The sequence below is a fragment of the Gracilinanus agilis genome, chromosome 1, assembly GCF_016433145.1.
Source record: "Gracilinanus agilis isolate LMUSP501 chromosome 1, AgileGrace, whole genome shotgun sequence".
In the NCBI taxonomy this organism is placed as follows: domain Eukaryota; kingdom Metazoa; phylum Chordata; class Mammalia; order Didelphimorphia; family Didelphidae; genus Gracilinanus; species Gracilinanus agilis.
This window is the reverse complement of record NC_058130.1, coordinates 220,683,941-220,704,218: the sequence shown is the minus strand read 5'-3', so window position 1 is coordinate 220,704,218 and position 20,278 is coordinate 220,683,941. Positions and strand designations below refer to the sequence as shown.

General features: G+C 37.1%; 1 protein-coding gene across 1 annotated transcript in view; it reads left to right on the top strand.

The window, feature by feature from the left end:
- The window catches only part of LOC123231196 (transmembrane protein 180-like), a 37,001-nt gene extending 24,695 nt beyond the window's left edge, over positions 1-12,306 (top strand). Inside the window, exon 6 of the mRNA XM_044657449.1 lies at positions 12,089-12,306. Coding sequence (XP_044513384.1) covers positions 12,089-12,227 — 139 coding nt within the window. The 3' untranslated portion in view covers positions 12,228-12,306. The remainder of the gene's footprint in view (positions 1-12,088) is intronic.
- Positions 12,307-20,278: the final 7,972 nt, after the last annotated feature.

Below are 20,278 nucleotides of genomic sequence, written 5' to 3'. Positions count from 1 at the left end.
TGTCTGAGTATTTTACAGTAAAGCTCTCCAAAATTATACTTGTAAGAACAGTTTGGAGAGTGATTTATCTCCAAATGACAAAGTATACAATCCCATATTGAACTTTATCCAAGGAAATGCTCTAGGGTAAATAATCCAACATAATTGAAAATAACCTCAAGGCTTAGTTTTTATGTAATGAAAGAGTTCTTGGTGTTTAATTTTATGTAGCTAATCATTAAAATCAGTTTAAGAACTGTTCATTGAAAACAAGAGATCTCCACAGAGATTTATTACAGCAACAGCCTTTATAATAACTGGAGAACACTCTGCTGTTTATTTAATGGTTTCTGTTTCTTATTAAGGTGTAATTCACTGTTTTATTCAGTGGTAAAGATCAGGTTACCTAGTAAGAAAAAAGTTTCTCTCATGTGTTATACTTGGCTATAGTAGATTTCATTCCTGTGCTGTGTAATTTGTTGTACTATATTTTTGAATTATGTAGTTTTTATTTGCTCCACTTAATTTTTTTCATATTCTTAACCTTTGAGAGGACATTGGAACCTTGTCTTGCAATAGAAAAATAGAACAAATGCATGTGGAATGAGTTTCATACTCAACTCCAGAATCATGTATTACTTAAGTACGGTTTCAAGGCACAAATTAATGACTTGAGCCCCTCACTAGTACCTAGTTGGGTAGTGGGTAGTAGACCAACGAAGACCCAGAAATTGAATAGCAAAATATTTAGTTAGAACAGAACAGGAAAGCAAATAACAGGAGAAATCTTGTTGCAGACTCATTTTTTGTTCCTTTTTCACAAATGATTACAGTTTACTACACACTCATAAGTTGATGGGGAAAGGAAAAATATTCAGAAAGCTTGTGTTCTGAGGTAAGAAAGGGTTTCAGTGTGCTTTGCATTGCATCATGACTAAGAAAACCTCTTCTGCCCAAGGTCTCACAGGTCTGTGTCCCAGAAACCCCTGTGCCCCCGTGCTGCTGCTGTTGCTGGCCTCTTTTCTGCAGCCATCATCTCTCAGTCCCACCACTCTCTCTGCCTCCCAAATTCCTTGTTCATTGTTCCTCTACCACACCAACTTCTTACTTAGATCATCTGAAATTCTAGCCCATCCTTCACTCCTCATTGCTGGTGCTTTGGGGAATTGTCAGGGTTCTCCTAGACCTTGAATGCTGCCTTTGAATGGGGCTTATTAACCATTTTTCTGTCCTTGACTCCTTTGGCAGTCTGGTGAGGCCTCTGAAGTCCCTTCTCATTATGTTTGTTTTTGTTTTTGTTTTAATTTTTAAACCCTTAACTTCTGTGTATTGACTTATAGGTGGAAGATTGGTAAGGGTAGACAATGGGGGTCAAGTGACTTGCCCAGGGTCACACAGCTGGGAAGTGTCTGAGGCCGGATTTGAACCTAGGACCTCCTGTCTCTAGGCCTGGCTCTCAATCCACTGAGCTACCCAGCTGCCCCCTCATTATGTTTTAAAATAAATAACCCATTGCCCACCCTTACCAATCTTCCACCTATGAGACAATACACCGAAGTACAAGGGTTTAAAAAAAACAAAACAAAACAAAAAAACTTAAAATAAATAAAATGAAATACATGGGATTACAAAGGAAAGCAATTAAATTGAAATGCAGTTAGCAATTTAAAAAAAAATTCACAGTCCCCTTAGAATAAGAACACTACACTGTATGTGTGCCTGGGAATTTTCACCTAAGACTTTAATCTGCCTGATGGTGAGACTTAACTGGAAGACAAAGGGTCAGAGAGAGAATTGTAAGATTCTTTTTCCTTACTCTGCCTTTTTTTGTTGTTGTTCCCAGCCTTTATTCCTGAGTTAGAATAAGTGAATTCTTTTCATCTTTTCTCTGACTCAGGTTGGGCACAGGTGGATAGAGTGCCAGTTCTGGAGTCAGAAAGACTCATCTTTCTGAGTTCAAATTTAGTCTCAGATGCTTACTGGTTGTGTGACCCTGGGCTAATCACCCAACTCAGTATCTTTGTCCAGAAAACCCTAAATGCAAGCATGAAGAGACAGACATGACTGATAAGACTGAACAATAATAGCAATCACCACATAGGAATTCATTGTAGTAATACTCGTGATAACTCATATGTTGTTGTTTTTTAAACCCTTACCTTCCGTCTTGGAGTCAATACTGTGTATTGGCTCCAAGGCAGAAGAGTGGTAAGGGTAGGCAATGGGGGTCAAGTGACTTGCCCAGGGTCACACGGCTGGGAAGTGTCTGAGGCCAGATTCTCATATTTTTTTACTCATTCATTCATTCATTCATTTATTTTGCCTTTTCTCCTTTCCTCCCTGACCTTCATTGAATCCTTTTTTATTACAAAGAAAAGCATATGAGCAATACCAGTTTTGATAGGAACTATATCTTAACAGTATATATATTGCATTACGTTGGTTAGTAAATAAGTTATGAGCATTTATTTTTTTTAATTTTTTAAAATTTATTTCATTAAACATTTCCAAATTACATGTAAAATTTTTTTTAACTTTCATTTTTTAAAATTTTGAGTTGCAAATTCTCTCCTTTCCTCCCATTTGTTCCCTCCTTAAGAAAGCAAGCAATTTTATGTTAATTATACATATGAAGTCATACAAAACATTTTCATATTAGCCATGTTGCAAATGAAAACAGATAAAAATAAAGAAAATAAAAATGTCCTTCAATCTGCATTGAGAATTCATCAGTTTTCTCTCTGGAGGTGGATAGAATTTTCATCTCAAGTCGTTTGGAACTGTCTTGAATCATTGTCTTGATCAGAGTAGCTAAGTCTCTCATAATTGATTATTTTTACAATATTGCTGTTTAACAAGCATTTATTAAGAACTTGCTTTGTGAGGACAGCTGGGTAGCACAGTAGATAGAGCACCAAGTGTGAAGTTGGGAGGACTTGGTTCAAATCTATCCCTAGACACTTCCTAGTCTAGTGACCTTGGGCAAGTCACCTAACCCCCCAGTTGCCTAGCACTTAACATTCTTTTGTCTTAGAATTGGTACTTAGACAGAAGGTACTAGATTTTTTTTTAAGAGCTTACCATTATTATATGTCAGGCACTAAGCTAAGTGCATGGGATACAAATTAAAACAGAAAGAAATTAAAGGAAAGATTTTAAAACCAAGCAAGAGTTAGAGAAAATTACAAAATGTAAATTAAATGGTTTTGATTATATTAAACTAAAAAGCTTTTGTACAAACAAAAACAATGTAGTCAAAATCAGAAGGGAAACAACAAATTGGGAAAAAATCTTTATAACAAAAAACTCTGACAGGGGTCTAATTACTCAGATATACAAGAAGTTAAATCAATTGTATAAAAAATCAAGCCATTCCCCAATTGATAAATGGGCAAGAGACGTGAATAGGCAATTTTCAGGTAAAGAAATAAAAAATATCAATAAGCACATGAGAAAGTGTTCTAAATCTCTAATAATTAGAGAAATGCAAATCAAAACAACTCTGAGGTATCACCTCACACCTAGCAGATTGGCTAAAATGAAAGAAGGGAAGAGTAATGAATGCTGGAGGGGATGTGGCAAAATTGGGACATTAATGCATTGCTGGTGGAGTTGTGAACTGATCTAACCATTCTGGATGGCAATTTGGAACTATGCTCAAAGGGCTATAAAAAAATGCCTGCCCTTTGATCCAGCTATACCATTGTTTGGTTTGTACCCCAAAGAGATCATTAATAAACAGACTTGTACAAAAATATTTATAGCTGTGTTTTTTGTGGTGGCAAAAAACTGGAAAAGGAGGGTATGCCCTTCAGTTGGGGAATGGCTGAACAAATTGTGGTATATGCTGGTGATGGAATACTATTGCTCTCAAAGGAATAATAAACTGGAGGAATTCCATGTGAACTGGAAAGACCTCCAGGAATTGATGCAGAGCGAAAGGAGCAGAGCCAGAAGAACACTGTACACAGAGACTGATATACTGTGGTAAAATAGAATGTAATGGACTTCTGTACCAGCAGCAATGCAATGACTTACAAGACAGCTCTGAGGGATTTATGGAAAGGAACACTACCCACATTCAGAGGAAGGACTGCAGGAAAGGAAACATATAAGAAAAACAACTGCCTGAATGCATGGGTTGGGGCGGACATGATTGGGGATGTAGACTCGAAACTACCACACCAATGCAACTATCAACAATTTGGAAATAGGGCTTGATCAATGACACATGATAAAACCAGTGGAAATGTGCGTCGGCATGGGGGAGGGGTGCGGGGGGTGAAGGGGAAAGTGGGAGCATGAATCATGTAACCATGTTAAAAACGAATATTAATAAATGTTTTAAAAAAAAAACAGAAAGAAATTCAGCCCTCTAAGAGCTTTCATTATAATAGGTGGAAGGGAAGAAGGATATGCTCATATCACCAGTAGAGGGGTATAGTGGCAAAGTTCCTAGAGTCAGAAGCACAGCTGGTAAGGGATTAAAACATGGCCATACTAAGAATTACTTCCAAAATGAAGGCCCTGAACAGAATTCACTGGTGGGAAAAAGAGGCCACTATGACAGGAATATAACTTTTTTCACACAGATACCTGTTTCTGCATTGAAAACAATCAAGATTACCGGGCTCTTAGGAAGCCACTTCTTTAGCCATGGACAGTGATATCAGGTGGTGGTTACTGAAAACTTATTAGAGAAGTGAGGAATACAGTGAATAATTCTGGGAAAGAGTGAAGTTTTACTTGGCTTTGAGAAATGCATATCATGTTGTTTTCAAACATTCTCCAGAATAATGAACTAGGATGGTTATTAGGGTTTTGATAGGAATAGAGAGTCAGTCAATATGCATATAAACATTATTTTCCAGATCTAAATCTGCAAGTGCTATAACTAATGAAGCAGAAGCATGATGAGAAACGTTATCTGGACAATAGTGACTTATAATATTGTTGCATGAAGGTAGATTCTATAAAAAATAGAGCATCATGAAAAAATAAGGGAAAAAGATCTTTTGATGATTAGGGAGATAATGTAAAATAGTAAGGCTAAGCAGGATTAAGGAATGCATTTTTACCTAAGGATTAGACAGATATAATTTGGAGGGAGATTTAGAGTATTACAACAGAATCAAGAGGTAGGCATTCTGAAAACTAAAGAGAAAATGGGTCAATGCAGGCTTTCCCACACTAGTGGGAGGAAGGTAAAAAGAGAAGTAAAAATAACTTTTTGAAAATACAAAGTTCTCTCCACCAAATAAGAGGTGAAATGAAAATAGAGGAGTCCCCTGAAACGAAAGGGAACTTTGACTGCATCAAATGATTTATTAAAGTAGTAGGAAAATACCTTTTCTGTGGAGAAACTGAAGTTATTGAAATTGATTGGTGACTTAAGTAATAATAACATGAGCCTGAAAAGATAGACTCTTATATGACAAAATGGTAGCTATCAAATCGCCCTATTCATTTGAGTTCCCACCCATTTCATGTTCTCAAATCAGATCTAATGACTCATTCTCCTTTTGCATTGCTGTTCTTGTGCCCAGACAGGCCTTTTCCTCTGCAAATTGTCACAGGTGTTCCAATGTTCTGTTTCCATGGAAAAAAGAGGAAAAGGCAAACCTATTCTTAGAGATTAAAAAGCTCATCGAGAGGAACCATTGGCAGCTGGAGTCTGATTTCTGAGTATTCCTGTAACTGGAATCTGCTAATACACAGAGAATGACAATTAAATACTTGGACAATGCATAGAGATACCTTAAGCAGAAATCATAACCTTTTTTTTTTCCTGAACATATATTGTAGTAATTGTGGGATTCGTAGCTGATGACTATGGCTTTATAGTTTTCCCTTTGAGTAGAACATTTCTTTTCACTTATGGATTTGAGACATCATTTTAATGATGTGGAACATTGTGGAACTTTGGCTTCCATTAGCTTTTTGGCACATTTAGCTTTTGTAGATGTCCTGTAATTGGTGTATTCACATACTCCTTACTTCTGGGAACAGATAAGGATAAAAGTAGACTCATGCCAATGAGCAACTATAGCAAAGCCTACAGAGAGGGCTTGTGAAATTTATGCCTGGGTGCCCTCAGTCACTGATTTCCCTACTACTGATAACTATACTAAAGTCACTGAATCTATTCTTTTCTGTGGTCCAAAGCTGATATAGGCTGAATTTATGATTCTAAGTTAAAGATCAGAATTGGGGTGTCAGTGCCACTCTAGGTCAGAGCCTTCAGATTGACCCTCATTTCTCTCTCTGAGTTTGTCTCTTCTTTTTATACATCTGCATGTGTATCTGTTTATCTTGCTGTCTGTCATCACCTCAGGCATCAACAGGGCCTTGTAGGGCCTATAAAGTGGTAGAAGCTATGGGACCAGCTTAGAGTTAAGAAATAATTAGTTCCCTGATTATGCCAAGACCTTTTTTTTAGAGTGACAGACTGAAGAACCATAATAAACAGTGAAAGTCACATCCAGAGGGAATGAGACAGTACTCATCCATTGCTACCTTTGAATACTATACATATAATTCAGGCTGAATAATGTTAGCAGTGGCTTAAGATGGAGGAAGAAATTGGAAGGATTTCAATAGTGACTATGCCTTTAGAATATATTTCTAGGAGCAGCTAAGTGGTTCAGTAGATAGAGAGCCAGGCCTAGAGATGAGAGGTTCTAGGTTCAAATATGGCCTCAAACACTTTCCAGCTTTATGATCCTGGGCAAGTTACTTAACCCCAATCACCTAGCCCTTACTGCTCTTCTGTCTTGGAACTTATACTTAATATTGATTCTAAGACAAAAGGTAAGGGTTAAAAAAGTTTTAAAAAGAGAATATATTCCTAATTATGGGATAACTGGGTCAGAGTCCTCTCCAAAAGTTATGTGAAAATCTAATTGCATGAATTACTTTCTTTTTGTAGCTGAAATAGTATTCTACATTTCATCTTTATACCAGTCCAGAAAAGTGTTCTCTCAATTGGCTGAATTATTCATTTTTTATTCTGTCTATTATATTTCTGTCTAATTCACTTTATATTAATAGAACTTATTATTCTATAATAAATAAAGCTTTCCCTTTTTACAATATCAATAATTCTACATAAAAAGTGTTTTACCCTACTTTAATCTCCCACATTGTCCTTTCATATTTACTTTTATTCTTTTCCTACCCATAGCATTTTTATCTCAAAGTTAATTAGATAACTTTTTGCTTTTTTAATTAAGAAAATTATCTAAAAAGGGAGCACTCAGCTGGGTGTGTGGTACTTCACACTGCTTCTGGGGAGGATGAAGCTGGTGGATTGCTCATGTTCAGGAGTTCCACATTAAGTCCAGCAAAAATGTGGTCAGCACCAGAGACTATGAGGCTACTTAAGCAGGAGCATGCTTACCCAGACTGGGAAAATTGATTTGCCATGCTCTGATTAAAAATTCTATGCAGATCATTATTGGCATTGGGCCTGAATGGCTTCTGCAATTTGTGTTTACTAAGAATGGCTCCTGGGAATTTTCTTTCTCAGCTAAACTAAATGTGTGACTCAGAATCCTATGTTTTTACTAGCAGAATTTACAGTGATTTTACAAACCATCAATAATTTAGGCCTCCTTTCTTCTAGATTGCCCTGTCTTTTTACTCTCCCCACATACATTCAAATAAGTAGATTTAGCTCAGATTCTATAGGCTCTCTGGTTTTAATACAATTTCAGATACATTAACAAGCAATCCAAAATACCACTTAAAGAGATAATAGTTTTATATACTGACCACTCAGCCTGAACCAAAAAGGACTTTTTCCCTACTTTATTCTCAATTGGAATGTGTAATAGCTGGAGACTAGATGAAAACAAATTAGAGAATGGATCTTGGACATTATCAGCATTTGACCTCTCCATCTTTATGAATAGCAGTGCTTCTGGCTCTTGAAGCTCTACTTATCTCCCTGAAGGAAGCTTGACAGCTTTGCTTGCAGATCAGCCTACCACTTGAAAAAGTTCAATATTAGGGACCCCCCCAGCTAGGGTGTTATTGTGGCCAAACTGCCTTTATTCTTCACCATCTTCAAAGTTAAGCTCTCTCATCTTGGACAGGTAAGGGTTGAGGTAGAACTCTTATCACTCTTCCCAACCTAATAAGAACTTCATATTTTTTCCTTGGCCTCTGGAAGAGGAAGGGACTTTACATCTATAATGACAAATGGCTTGGCCCCAGGGAACAGTTGAGAAAATATTTGTAGAGATCAAGATTATGGATATGAAATATTTTGAACATCCTATTAAATGTGGTTGATATATGGGTTGTTTTTATTGAATTGCTTTTTTAATCTTTTGAAATCTTGGTTAAAATATGGCCTTTTGGGTGATAGAAGCAGGGAAAGATGTAGTCAGAATGAAATTAATATGACAACAAAAACTATCCATAAAAATAAAATGAAAAATAAGGAAATCCATCAGCCTCATGTAGATATAAGAACTCCTGAGATCATCTTAGCCTTTTAGCTTAAACTTTTCAGTTGCTGAGAAGTAGCAACATCAGCTGATTCAAGTTTTACTTTCTATCTTTTCCTCTACAGAGTAGCGAGATGGATAACTTGTGTGGAAAGAAATGATGTGAAAGAAAATTAGAAAGAAAATAAGGAAGAACCAGGTTGTGAAGAACTTTAAATTCAAACAGGGAAGTTTATATTTGGTTCTATAAATAGTAAGAGGCACTTGGAATTGATTGGAGGGTATAGCTATATTGAGGATGAATGGTAGCAGGGAGAGTCTTGAAGTAGGAAGACCAGTTAAGGAGACTGTTGCAATAGTCCAGGTTCAGAGTGATAGCTGTGTGAGCAAAGAAAAGCAGATATTTGAGATAATTGTCAAAGTACAAATGATCATATTTGGCAACTAATTAACTATTGGGGGGAGATTAAGAAGATATGGTTGCAAACCTGAGTGAAAAGATAGTGATGACTTTAACAGCACTGAATTTTGGATGAGGGTTGAGTTTAGTGGAAAAGTTAAGGAGTTCTATCAGTGGTTCCCAAACTTTTTTGGCTTACCACCCCCATTCCAGAAAAAATATTACTTAGCCCCCTGGAAATTAATTTTTTTTAATTTTAATAGCAGTTAATAGGAAAGATAAAAGCACCTGTGGCCATCACCGCTTCCCTGGATCGCTGCAGCATCCACTAGGGGGTGATAGCGCCCACTTTGGGAATCACTGAGACAGATAATATAAATATCTAACAGGAAGTTGGTGATGAAAAACTAACCAGATCTCAGAAGAGAAAAGAGAATTATATAAATATGGGAGTTAATGACATTACCAAGTGAGAGAATATAGAACAAAAAGATAAGAGGACTCAGGACAGTCTTGGTATGTACCTACAGTTAATGGGCATGACATGGATGAAGATCCAGTAAAAAAGACTAAGGAGTGGTCAAACAAGTAAGAGGAAAACCAAGAGAAAGCACTGTCAAGAAAAAATAGGAAGAAGGCAGTTTTCAGGAAAAAAATGATCAATAGTACCAAATGCTTCAGAGGGGACAAGAAGAATAATGAGTAAGAAATGACCACTTCAAATAATTGGAAATTGAAGGGATGTCCCTCAATTGGTGAATGACTGAACAAATTGTGGTACATGTTGGGGATGGAATACTATTGTGCTATAAGAAATGATAAGCTAGATGATTTCAGAAAAAGCTGGAAAGATCTACAGGAACTGATGCAGAGCGAAACAAGCAGAAATGGGAGAACATTCTACATGATAACAGCAATAACGTACAATGATTATCTGTGAAAACTAGGCTACTCACAGGGATTCAGTGACCTGGGACAATCCTAAAAGTCTTATGATGGGGAGTGATATCCACTTGTAGAGAAAAAACTGTCAGAGTTGCATTCACATCATTGTATTTATGATTTTATTTTGAGGTTTTGTTTATGTATGAGTTCACTCTTACAGTGACCATATGGAAGTATGTTTTGCATGGCAATAAAAATAAAATTTAAAAACTTGATTAAAAGAAATGACCACTTTTGGTGATTAAAATTTTACTGGTAACTTTGGAGAGAACAGTTTCAATTGAGATGAGATTGGAAGTCATGTTATGGAGGACTTAGAGAAGAGCGAGGAAAGGAAGTGGAGGCACCAAGTTTAAACTGCTTTTTTCAAGACATTTAACTGATTAGAAGAGGAAAAATATAAGGTGATCAATAACCAAATATGTAAGACCTAGAGAGGGATTTCTAAGAATAGGGAAGGTATGGATTTTAAAGGCTGCAGGGCATAAACAGAGAGAGACTGAAGATGAGGGGAAAAAAAGGAATGATAGTGGAAGCAGTCTGCTCTGAAAGGCAGGAAGGGATAGGTGCAAAAATACATGTTGGGGGACAGCTATGTGGCTCAGTGGATAGAGCCAGGTTTAGAGACAGGAGATCCTGGGTTCAGATGTGACTTCAGACACGTCCTAGCTGTGTGACCCCGGGCAAGTAACTTAACCCCAGTTGCTTAGCCCTTACCTCTCTTCTGCCTTAGAATTGATTCCAAGACTGAAGATGAGGATTTTTTCAAAGAAGTACATGTTGGGAGTTGGCCTTGGCAAGGAGAATAAACATCTCTTTATCAGAGACTGGAGTAAAATACAAGATCATGGGAGATGGTGTTAGGGTATTGAGTAGAGGAATATATCATGGGAAGTAGAGTAGATTGAAGAACTGAGAAGTTAAGAAATTTAAAGAAATGTCCACATTATGTCAAAGTCCCCTAATATGAGGGCAACAGTTAAAGACTGAGACTGAACTCATTCAGAAAGGATGAAGAAAAACCAGGAGATTAGTAGATAATGTCCAACAGGATCTAAATTGGGTGATAAATTTATATATATCATGAACCTCAAAGGAAGAAAGGTTGCTGAATGATATCAGTTAGATGGAGTGTCTGGAAGTAGCAATAGGGAACAAGGAATATTCCATCTCCTCTACAGATTCTAATTAGTCCAGGGATATGAGAATTAAGTGTAGCCAGTACTGGAAAAGCTGGCCAAGGATATAGTGTTATAACCAGGGGGTAGGGAAGAGAGCATTAGGTTTCTGTGAGAGCCAGAAAATAGAAGGAGCAAGAGAGAAGGAGATCTAAAATGAAAGGGAGTTTGTTCATTATAGTCAGGAGTTCCAGGGAATACAGTAGAAGGGCAAGCAGATCTAAAGGGAACATCAGCACGGTCGGGTTGACACAGGTGGCATTGAGGGAGCAGACAGCTAGGATTAGGAATGGGGTATTTATTTCTTGGCAGAGTCCAGTATTAATGAGATGAGGAGAGTAACCTCCTTTGGGGTTCATGATATATAAATTTATCACCCAGTCTAGATCCCGTTGGACATTATCTACTAATCTCCTGGTATACTTACTATTGGGGAATGAGCCCAGCCAGGGTACCAATGGATAGGAAGAAGTCTTCTGATGCAGGTGATTGATTGATAAAAGGTTTAAGGTCTTCCCTAGACCAAGGCCCCTCAACATCTTTGAACAACTCACCTACCTGGTCTTCATGACAGGTGATAATGATGTGTTTAGGAGACCTGGCTTTTTGATAGTTAGAAGCAGTGAGCTTCTAGGGTGATATGTCTTAGGTCTCCCAGAACCTAGGGAACTTATTGTGACTTCCTCTGTTTTCCTCCAATTAGGGCTATGTTTTATGAAACCAAGTTTAGAAAAGCAACTTTAAAGTCCTCTCAATCATAATCACATGTATGAAATTGTTATACATGTTAATGATATAAAACATTGTTAAATTGATCCATATTTACTTCTAAATCATTTCAGCTGGTGAAGAGTCAAGCACAATATTTTGGAAAAAGCTGGAAGTTAGATCTTGTTTCAAGTTCCAGTTTTGCCACAAACTGACAATATAAATTTAGGAAAAGTCAATCTCTCAAGACTCAGCTTTCTCATCAGTACAGTGAAGGGATTGGACCAGATTATCTATAAGCTTCCTTCCATCTTTAACAACCTATGATTTTACAATTTGCTAAAAACAACAATAAAAAACACTGATCTATAGGAAAAGTAGACACTGAAGTAGAAAACTAACTATGTTTTCCATCCTTTCTCTAGTTTATTAACAGGTCTTCATGATGCAATGTTCATCCTGATTTGCCTGCTTCCTCTGGGCATCACAGTAATCCAGATTCTGGCTTGGACTCCCTTTTCTATCAGGAGCAGCCATCATTCCAACTGGACAGTAACCTTGTAACAAGAATATATTCTATCATGAGTTTAAAATGTGGCTGGAGGTTTTTGTATTTTTTTAATTAAAAAATTTTTTCAATCAACAAAAATTTACCTTCTCTCCCTTTCCCCTCCTCCTCATTGAGAAAGAAAGAAAAAGAAAACCCTTGTAACATTTGTATTCTTTTTTACATTGAATTTATACTATGCCAGAAGGAATAGCTGCTCATTATATCACCTCTTATCTTTTAAAAACAACTTCAAGGGCTCTTTTGTCTTCTCTGATTAGGGGACTAAATGCAGTTTGTTACTAAATAACAAATCTGCCTGTGGTGGCGGTAGATGATCATATTATAGTTCTCAGAATGTCTTGTAACCTCAGTATAATAGCCTTGGCTCTAGGTAATGGAAATGCCACATGAATTGGTTAGATGAGTTCTCTGGGTGTGAGTGGGTGACCCTAGAATATACCTGGTTAAATACATTTCTGCCAGATTCTCTGACACACCATACTTTTCTGAACTGATATTTAGGAATTGATTGATTCTTCAAGTGGGGATGAAGCCCACATAAGCATTTGAATTTGTTAGAAAACATTATTGTACCACTATCAGGAAGTCTTTTAGTGAGCTCCTGAATGAACCTTTGGAAGTTTAGGGATCAGGATGAGAGAATTCATGTGATTCTCAGATTTGAATGTGGCCCATCAGTGTTGAGGAGAAAGATGATGTGTGAAAACATGGGTACTTCCATTCCTTTTAGTTGGTTGGATTTGCCTTTAAATCAGAATCTATGAAGCCAGCTAGACTTATCTCCATGACCATGACTAAAAATGGAGATTGTAATCTCACTTTCTTCCAAATGGACTCATGTCCTCCATTCTACCTTTGAAATGAGGAATTAAGGATCAAATCTAACCTAATTAAAATCATCTGGTTTTCAAAAATTGTGCCCAAGGGGCTTAGTGGAATGAAAGCCAGGCCTTGAGACAGGAAGTCCTAGGTTCAAATCTGGCCTCAGACACTGCCTAGCTGTGTGGCCCTGGACAAGTCACTTAACCCCCAGCTCTTACTGCTCTTCTGCCTTGGAACCAATACAAAATATTGATTCTAAGACAGAAGGTAAGGGTTAAAAAAATTATGCCTATCTTATTTGGTATATAGTTTTTGGATAAGCCATCTGGGATATTCCTATTGTGGTAGAAGTCGTGGACCTGCCTACCATTCATAGACCCTTTTCCCCTTACATTGATGCTACAGGCTTTGAATGAAAATTTACTAGAGTAGCACCATAATGGCTCTTTTGTCTGTCTTTATCTGAATGTAAATGAAGTTTGCTTTATATTTTTTACAAAGGTTTGAAAAATGTACACCTACTTAGTTTAAGGATATTTTGAGGAGAAGCACATTGTAAACTATAAATGATTACATGAATGTGAATTGTTATTATTACTTGAATAATATAAACTTAATGAATCTGAAGTACTGTGGAATAGCAGTCAAATGAGGTTATATTAACCTGATAGCTATTTATTATTTCTTAAGAAGTCTTACCAGAGAAAGAGTAGAGTGCCTTACAGTTACATATTTATTGCACAAGATATTGATGTTTTTTATTTACATTGAATGAACTTATTAGGAAGTGATCTTGTTTGTTTTGTTCCTGAAGCAACTCAGGAAATATGAAATAATTCCAGCGCTGCCTATTTTATATATTATAACATTGTACACAGAGATCAGAATTTTCTTAGGAAAAAATTCCTTTTGGTAGGAAATTTCTTGAGATTCTTAAAAGAGGATATGTGTAATGTGGAACTATGTGCCTTCTGATTTGCCAGTACTGATCTTTAAAAGAAGTAAATTAATTTCTGTATTATGAAAATCAATATTATTTGGAGAAATTGTTCTGAATTGTTAAGAAAGTGTAACTTAATTCTAATATATGACTTTTAAAATGTCACTTTTTCTAGGTTATCTTTTTTATTGTTTGATAATAATAAACCCAGCTAATTTCAATATTCTTTTTCTGTATGGTGTCTTTGGGGTGTTCTTTTGTCCTTTTCCCTGATGTCTTTTATTATTTTATTAAAGGAGATATTGTTTCAACTATGACACACTTTTCTTTCTCCCCCAGCTTATCTTGAACATTTGATATTTATTAACCAATTAACTTGTAGCAGTTTGCATAATAAGCTGCTACTAGCAATGATCCTGATTACTTATATGCTTCCCATACAGAACAGCCATGCAACATCCATACTCTTGAATAGGGGGTAATCTAGTCTTTGGCAATTATTTGCATTGGTTATGTATCATTTGATGAATACTGCCTCATTAAAAAAGGGTAGGCATTTGTGCATATTGTGCTCATCGAGAATATATCCATCTTTGTGGTAGCATGCAAATGATTAGTTGTTATCTTTATTTTCCTGTTGGCAACTTCTCATTTTAAGTCTGGCATTTGGAGCCCCTGACCCCATTCAATTCAGTATGTATTTAATAAGCACTATAGCAGGCATGGAAGATTCAGAGACAAAACCAAAACTATCCCTGCCCTCAAGGAGCTTACATTCTCCCTGACTTGGCTCTGACCTACTTTTATGCCATTTTTTTCACATTACTTTTTTATTTACTCTATAGTCCAAAATAACTAGCAATGTCCATTTCTTGATTTTGCAAAGGCTGTCCCCATTTTTTTGAAATGCATTCATTCATTCCTTCTTAGAATCCATACCTTTCATCAGAGCTCAGTTCATGTTACTTCCTTCAGAAAGTCTGTTGGCAGTTGTTGTTATCGTTCATACTTGAACAGGAGCAAAATGATATCACTATGGCAATGTCCAGTGTGTCTGACTGGGGCTGATCAGAGCAATATGAGTGAGCTCAGAAGGCTCTACCACACATTGAACACAAATAGCCCTTATGAAAATTTGGTTGGGATGTTTCTTGATTTGCACATTTCATGTTAATTTTTTTTTTAAACCTCTGTACTTCGGTGTATTGTCCCATAGGTGGATGATTGGTAAGGGTGGGCAATGGGGGTCAAGTGACTTGCCACAGCTGGGAAGTGTCTGAGGCCGGGTTTGAACCTAGGACCTCCTGTCTCTCACTCCACTGAGCTACCCAGCTGCCCCTTCATGTTTCTTTTGAGCTACTTCAGTTCATAGAGCACAGCACCTTCCTTGATACAGGCATGCCATGCTTAATGGTCCTATATCAGTGTCTTCCATGTCTCATAATTGACATCAAAGTTCTTCAGAGAGATCTTGAGAGTGTCCTTGTATTGCTTCTTCGGACCTCTCCTGTGTGCTTGCCTTGTGTGAGTTCTCCATAAAATAATCTTTTAGGCAAATGTGTGTTTGGCATTCAAACAATGTAGCCAGCCCATCAGGATTGCAATCTCAACAGCACAGTCTAAATCAGTGGTTCCCAAACTTTTTCGGCCTGCCCCGCCCTTTCCAGAAAAAATATTACTTAGCGCCCTGGAAATTAATTTTTTAAAATTTTAATAGCAATGAATAGGAAAGATAAATGCACCTGTGGCCATCACCGCTCCCCCTGGATTGCTGCAGCACCCACTTTGGGAATCACTGCTATAAATGTTTGATAGTTTAGCTTGAGAAAGGATCTCAAGAGTTCAGTCCTTTATCTTGCCAGGTGATCTTCAGACTCTTCCTGAGACAATTCAAATAGAAGTGATTCAATTCCTTGCATGGCACTGTAGACTGTCCAAGTTTCATAGGCATACAGCAATGAGGGCAGAGCCACAGCTCTAGAGACCTTCAGTTTGGTAGGCAGCCTAATACCTCTCTGTCCCATGCTTTGAGCTAATTCTGGCAATCAACCTCATCTCTTTGGACAGCCCTGGAAAGTATACTGCCAAGGTAAATCTCTCCATTTGCTGTAACTGATGGTTGTTCCATGGTGCAGTGTTGGTTAGTGGAGAACCTCTGTTTTTTTCTTGAGGAAGCCTGTTATGATCCCCTCAGTAGTTACTCTTCAAATTATTTTGTATTTACATATTTGTGTCAATGATTTTGAGGCAGCTATCATGTATTGTAAATCAGCAATTCTCAAAGTGTAGTCTGAGGCCCCAAGACCCTTTCAAAAAGACCATGAAGTTGAAATTATTATTATTATAATACTAAAATGCTATTTGCCTATTAAGAGACTACTACTTTTCTATCTCTATATATATGTGTGTGTGTGTGTACGGCTGGATTTTCTTCCCAAACCCAGCAAATTGAGTACAGAAGCAGCTTTGAGAATTCAGCTGTTTTCTATTAAACCAGACCTAAAAGATTTGCAAAAAAATATGTAAAACAATCCCACTCTTCTCACTAATTTTTTTGTTTTGAAAAATAGTTACTTTTTCATAAAAATGTTACTTATGTTGATATATAATGGTTTATTGTTATTTTAAACGAATTACTGTTTTAGAAATCTATCAGTTTGTATCTAATATAGCAGAGATCAGCGACCTACATAAACAAAAGCTTTTTAAGATCCTTAGTAATTTAAAAAATTCTTTTTTTATTCTAAGAACAAGGGGCATCTGGTAGCTCAGTGGATTGAGAGCCAGACTTAGAGAAGGGAGGTCCTAGGTTCAAATGTGGCCTCAGACACTTCCTAACTATGTGACCCTGGGCAAGTCACTTAACCCCCATTGCCTAGCCCTTACTGCTCTTCTGCTTTAGAACCAATACACTAAGACAGAAGGTAAGGGTTTTTAAATAAATAAATAAACAATAAATAAATAAATTCTAAGAATGATAATTTTAATGATTCATAATATAATTATGTATTGTTACATATCTATAATATTCTCATAATATATCACATGTAATATTAATATATTATTTTTCTGTTATGATAATCTACAATTTTACCTAGAATTAGCTGATCATTTGAAGATGCCACATTATTCCTGTTTTTTTTGAAAGCTGGCCTATCTTCATGCTAGTTTTTGGCACCATTCTTCCATTCTTTTTTTTTTTTTAATTTTCATTAGAAATTTCCAAAATTATATGATCCATATTGTCTCCCTCCCTTCTTCCCTACCCCCTCCTGGAGCTGACGAACAATTCAATCTGGGTTATACATGTATGATCACATAAAGCACTCAGTAATTTTTTAAAAAACCCTTACCTTCTGTCTTAGAATCAATACTAAGTGTCGGTTCTAAGGCAGAAGAGCAGTAAGGGCTAGGCAATTGGAGTTAAGCAACTTGCCCAGGGTCACACAGCTAGGGAGTGTCTGAACCAGATTTAAACCCAGAAACTCCCATCTCCAGACCTACTTTTATCTACTGTGCTATCTAGCCAACCCTTTCAGGAATTTTTAAGAGTAAGTGTAAGGGCTCCTGGGACCAAAAAGTTTGAGAACTGCTGGTTTAAAGAATATTGGATTTGAGTCAAAAAACCTAAATTCAAATCCTGATTCTGTCACCATCTATATGACCTTGGATAAGTCATTTAACTTCCCTGGCCCTTAGTTTCCTTATTTGTAAGAGGAAAGGGTTGAAAGAGTTCCTGTCTAGTTCTCAACTTGAGGCCTTATGATCCCAGAAGCATCAAAGTTCCTTAGCTGTTTGGTTTTGAGTTTTGTATTTCCAGGGCCTAGCACAGGGCTATGCATATCCAGGCACTTAATAAATGTTTGTTGACTTAGAATATGATGTGGTTGAGAATGAAAATATTCCTATTGTATATGCTGCGACTTAGGGTAGAAAAATGGAGAAATTCCTGCACATGCATTTAACAGTGGGTAGAATTTTCTAAAAGGATCCCATTGTATTCCAAAACCCTACAGGGATAGCTTACATTTTTCTAAAATTTATTCCATTCAATAATTATGATGAACTTGGTAGATGTGGTGAAAATTACCCTCCATATACGTCTCCTTGGGAAACCAAAGAGCTTCATGTAACTAACCTGAAGCAATTTGTCAGCTGTTTATACATTGCAAGCAGATGTCTGTTTGAAAAGCAGCAAATTTGGCCTCAATGCCATTTATCGTTTTGGCTGTAAAACTTTTTTTCCTGGAGGGAGAACAGCCTGTTCTGTATTCATAAACAACAAACTATGCTATGCTTGAGGTTCCTGATCAAAACTGGATCGGAGAAAAAAGTGGAAAAAGTATCTGAGATCTATTAGCTAAGGACAAAACCCTAATTTGATACAAATCCCGTCAGCTTCTCTTGCCTACTGAAATTATATTTAAAAAGCATTGCTGAGAAAGACTTTTAAGTATGAAAAATTACTTACCTTAACCTTAGATTTGGGAGCTCTTTAAATATAAAATTCTAATCTTATCAACTTTTACAACCCAAACTAAATGGGAAATGCTGAATTTTAATGCACAACCTGACAAAAATTTAGGACCTGGGCAGCTAGGTAACCCAGGGATAGAGAGTTAGGCCTAGAGAAGGGAGGACCTGGATTCAAATCCAGCTTCAGACACTTACTGGTTGTGGGACTCTGGACAAGACACCCAACTCTTAGTCTCTTTATGCTCTTCTGTGATAGTAAGACAGAAGATAACAGTTTAAAAAAATAAAATTTAGGAACAATGCTAGGTAATAGGGCATCTTTACAGGAAAAAAAAACCCCCAAAGAACCTAACATTTATATTATTTATATATTTATAATTATATAATAATATCCCCATGATAACCCAGCTGAGTACCCTATATGCAGTATATTTACTAGCCATGTGATATTAGCCAAGGAACTTGACCTCCCTAGATCAATAAAATTAAATAAAATTAAATAAATATATTTTAAAGATTATTACTACTTTTGTTTTGATTTTATTTATTTTTTAAAAAACCCTTACCTTCTGTCTTAGAATCAATTCTAGGTACTGGTTCTAAGGCAGAAGAGTGGTAAGAGCTAGGCAATGGAGGTTAAGTGACTTGCCCAGGGTCACACAGCTAGGAAGTGTCTGAGGCCACTGCTTTTGTTTTTATATTACATACATTTGACATTATTTCCCGTCCTGTCCTGAGAGACATCCCTTATAACAAAGGGGGGGGGGATTTCAGAAGCCCCAAGCGAAACATCAAACATGTTTGCCATTCACTATAATGTTCCACACTTATAGTCTCTTACCTCTATGAAGAAAGAGGAACTTTCTTATAACTCTTCTTTGGGGCCCAGCTTGATCATTACTATTTCAGAGCATTCAATTTTTTAAAAATCCTTACTTTCTGCCTTAGAATTGATACTAAATATCAGTTCCAAGGCAGAAGAGTGGTAAGGACTAGGCAACTGGGGTTAAGTGGCTTGTCCAGGGTCACATAGCTAGGAGATTTAGATTTGAACCCAGGACCTCCCATCTCCAGGCTTGACTCTCCAACAGGGAAGATAACACAAGTTAAAGGGTTCTACTACAGAGCAGATCACAGGTGCATCTGTGATGCAGATAGAAAGAACCAGGGCTTCTGTGAGTGCACCAGCAGCTTAGATGGAGGCTATGGGAACAGGACAAATGGAGAGGCTCAGAAGATTTTAGGACTGAGTGACAAAGCAGAGAGTAAAGCTTGGTGGTCCTCTGTCACATTAGAAGATGTATAACTGGTAACTTACCACTCATCCAAAAGGCATTAATAATCATATTATCGTTCCTGCTTGGTTACCCTGATGGGATTTGGAAGCCTAGAGGCTTTGGGAGAAGACAAAGGGAAGCAAGGGAAAAGGATATCCTTCTGATAGTTCTTCAGTTACATTCAGGTGCCACAATTTGTTTATCCGTTCCCCAAAGATGGTTCTTGGGCCAAGCAGAATAGTTCCTGGATCAAGGTGGATCCTTGGTGCCAAAGATCACTAAGGGTTAGAGCCATTATGTGGCAGAATAAAGCAGACCTTGCCTTTCATTTGTCCTATAAACTATGTGGACTGTGTGGGTTGGGAAAAAAGGAATCAACATGAGTGGTTTTCCTCCAAAGAGAAGTATTACCCTCAGGGTAGTGCTTAAATCTGGAGGAATGTTTATGTCCCTGAAGGAGCTGGAGGCCCACTGAAGAATTCCTGGGGAATGTGGAGCTACCAGAAAGGCAATTTTCTGGAGGATGGAT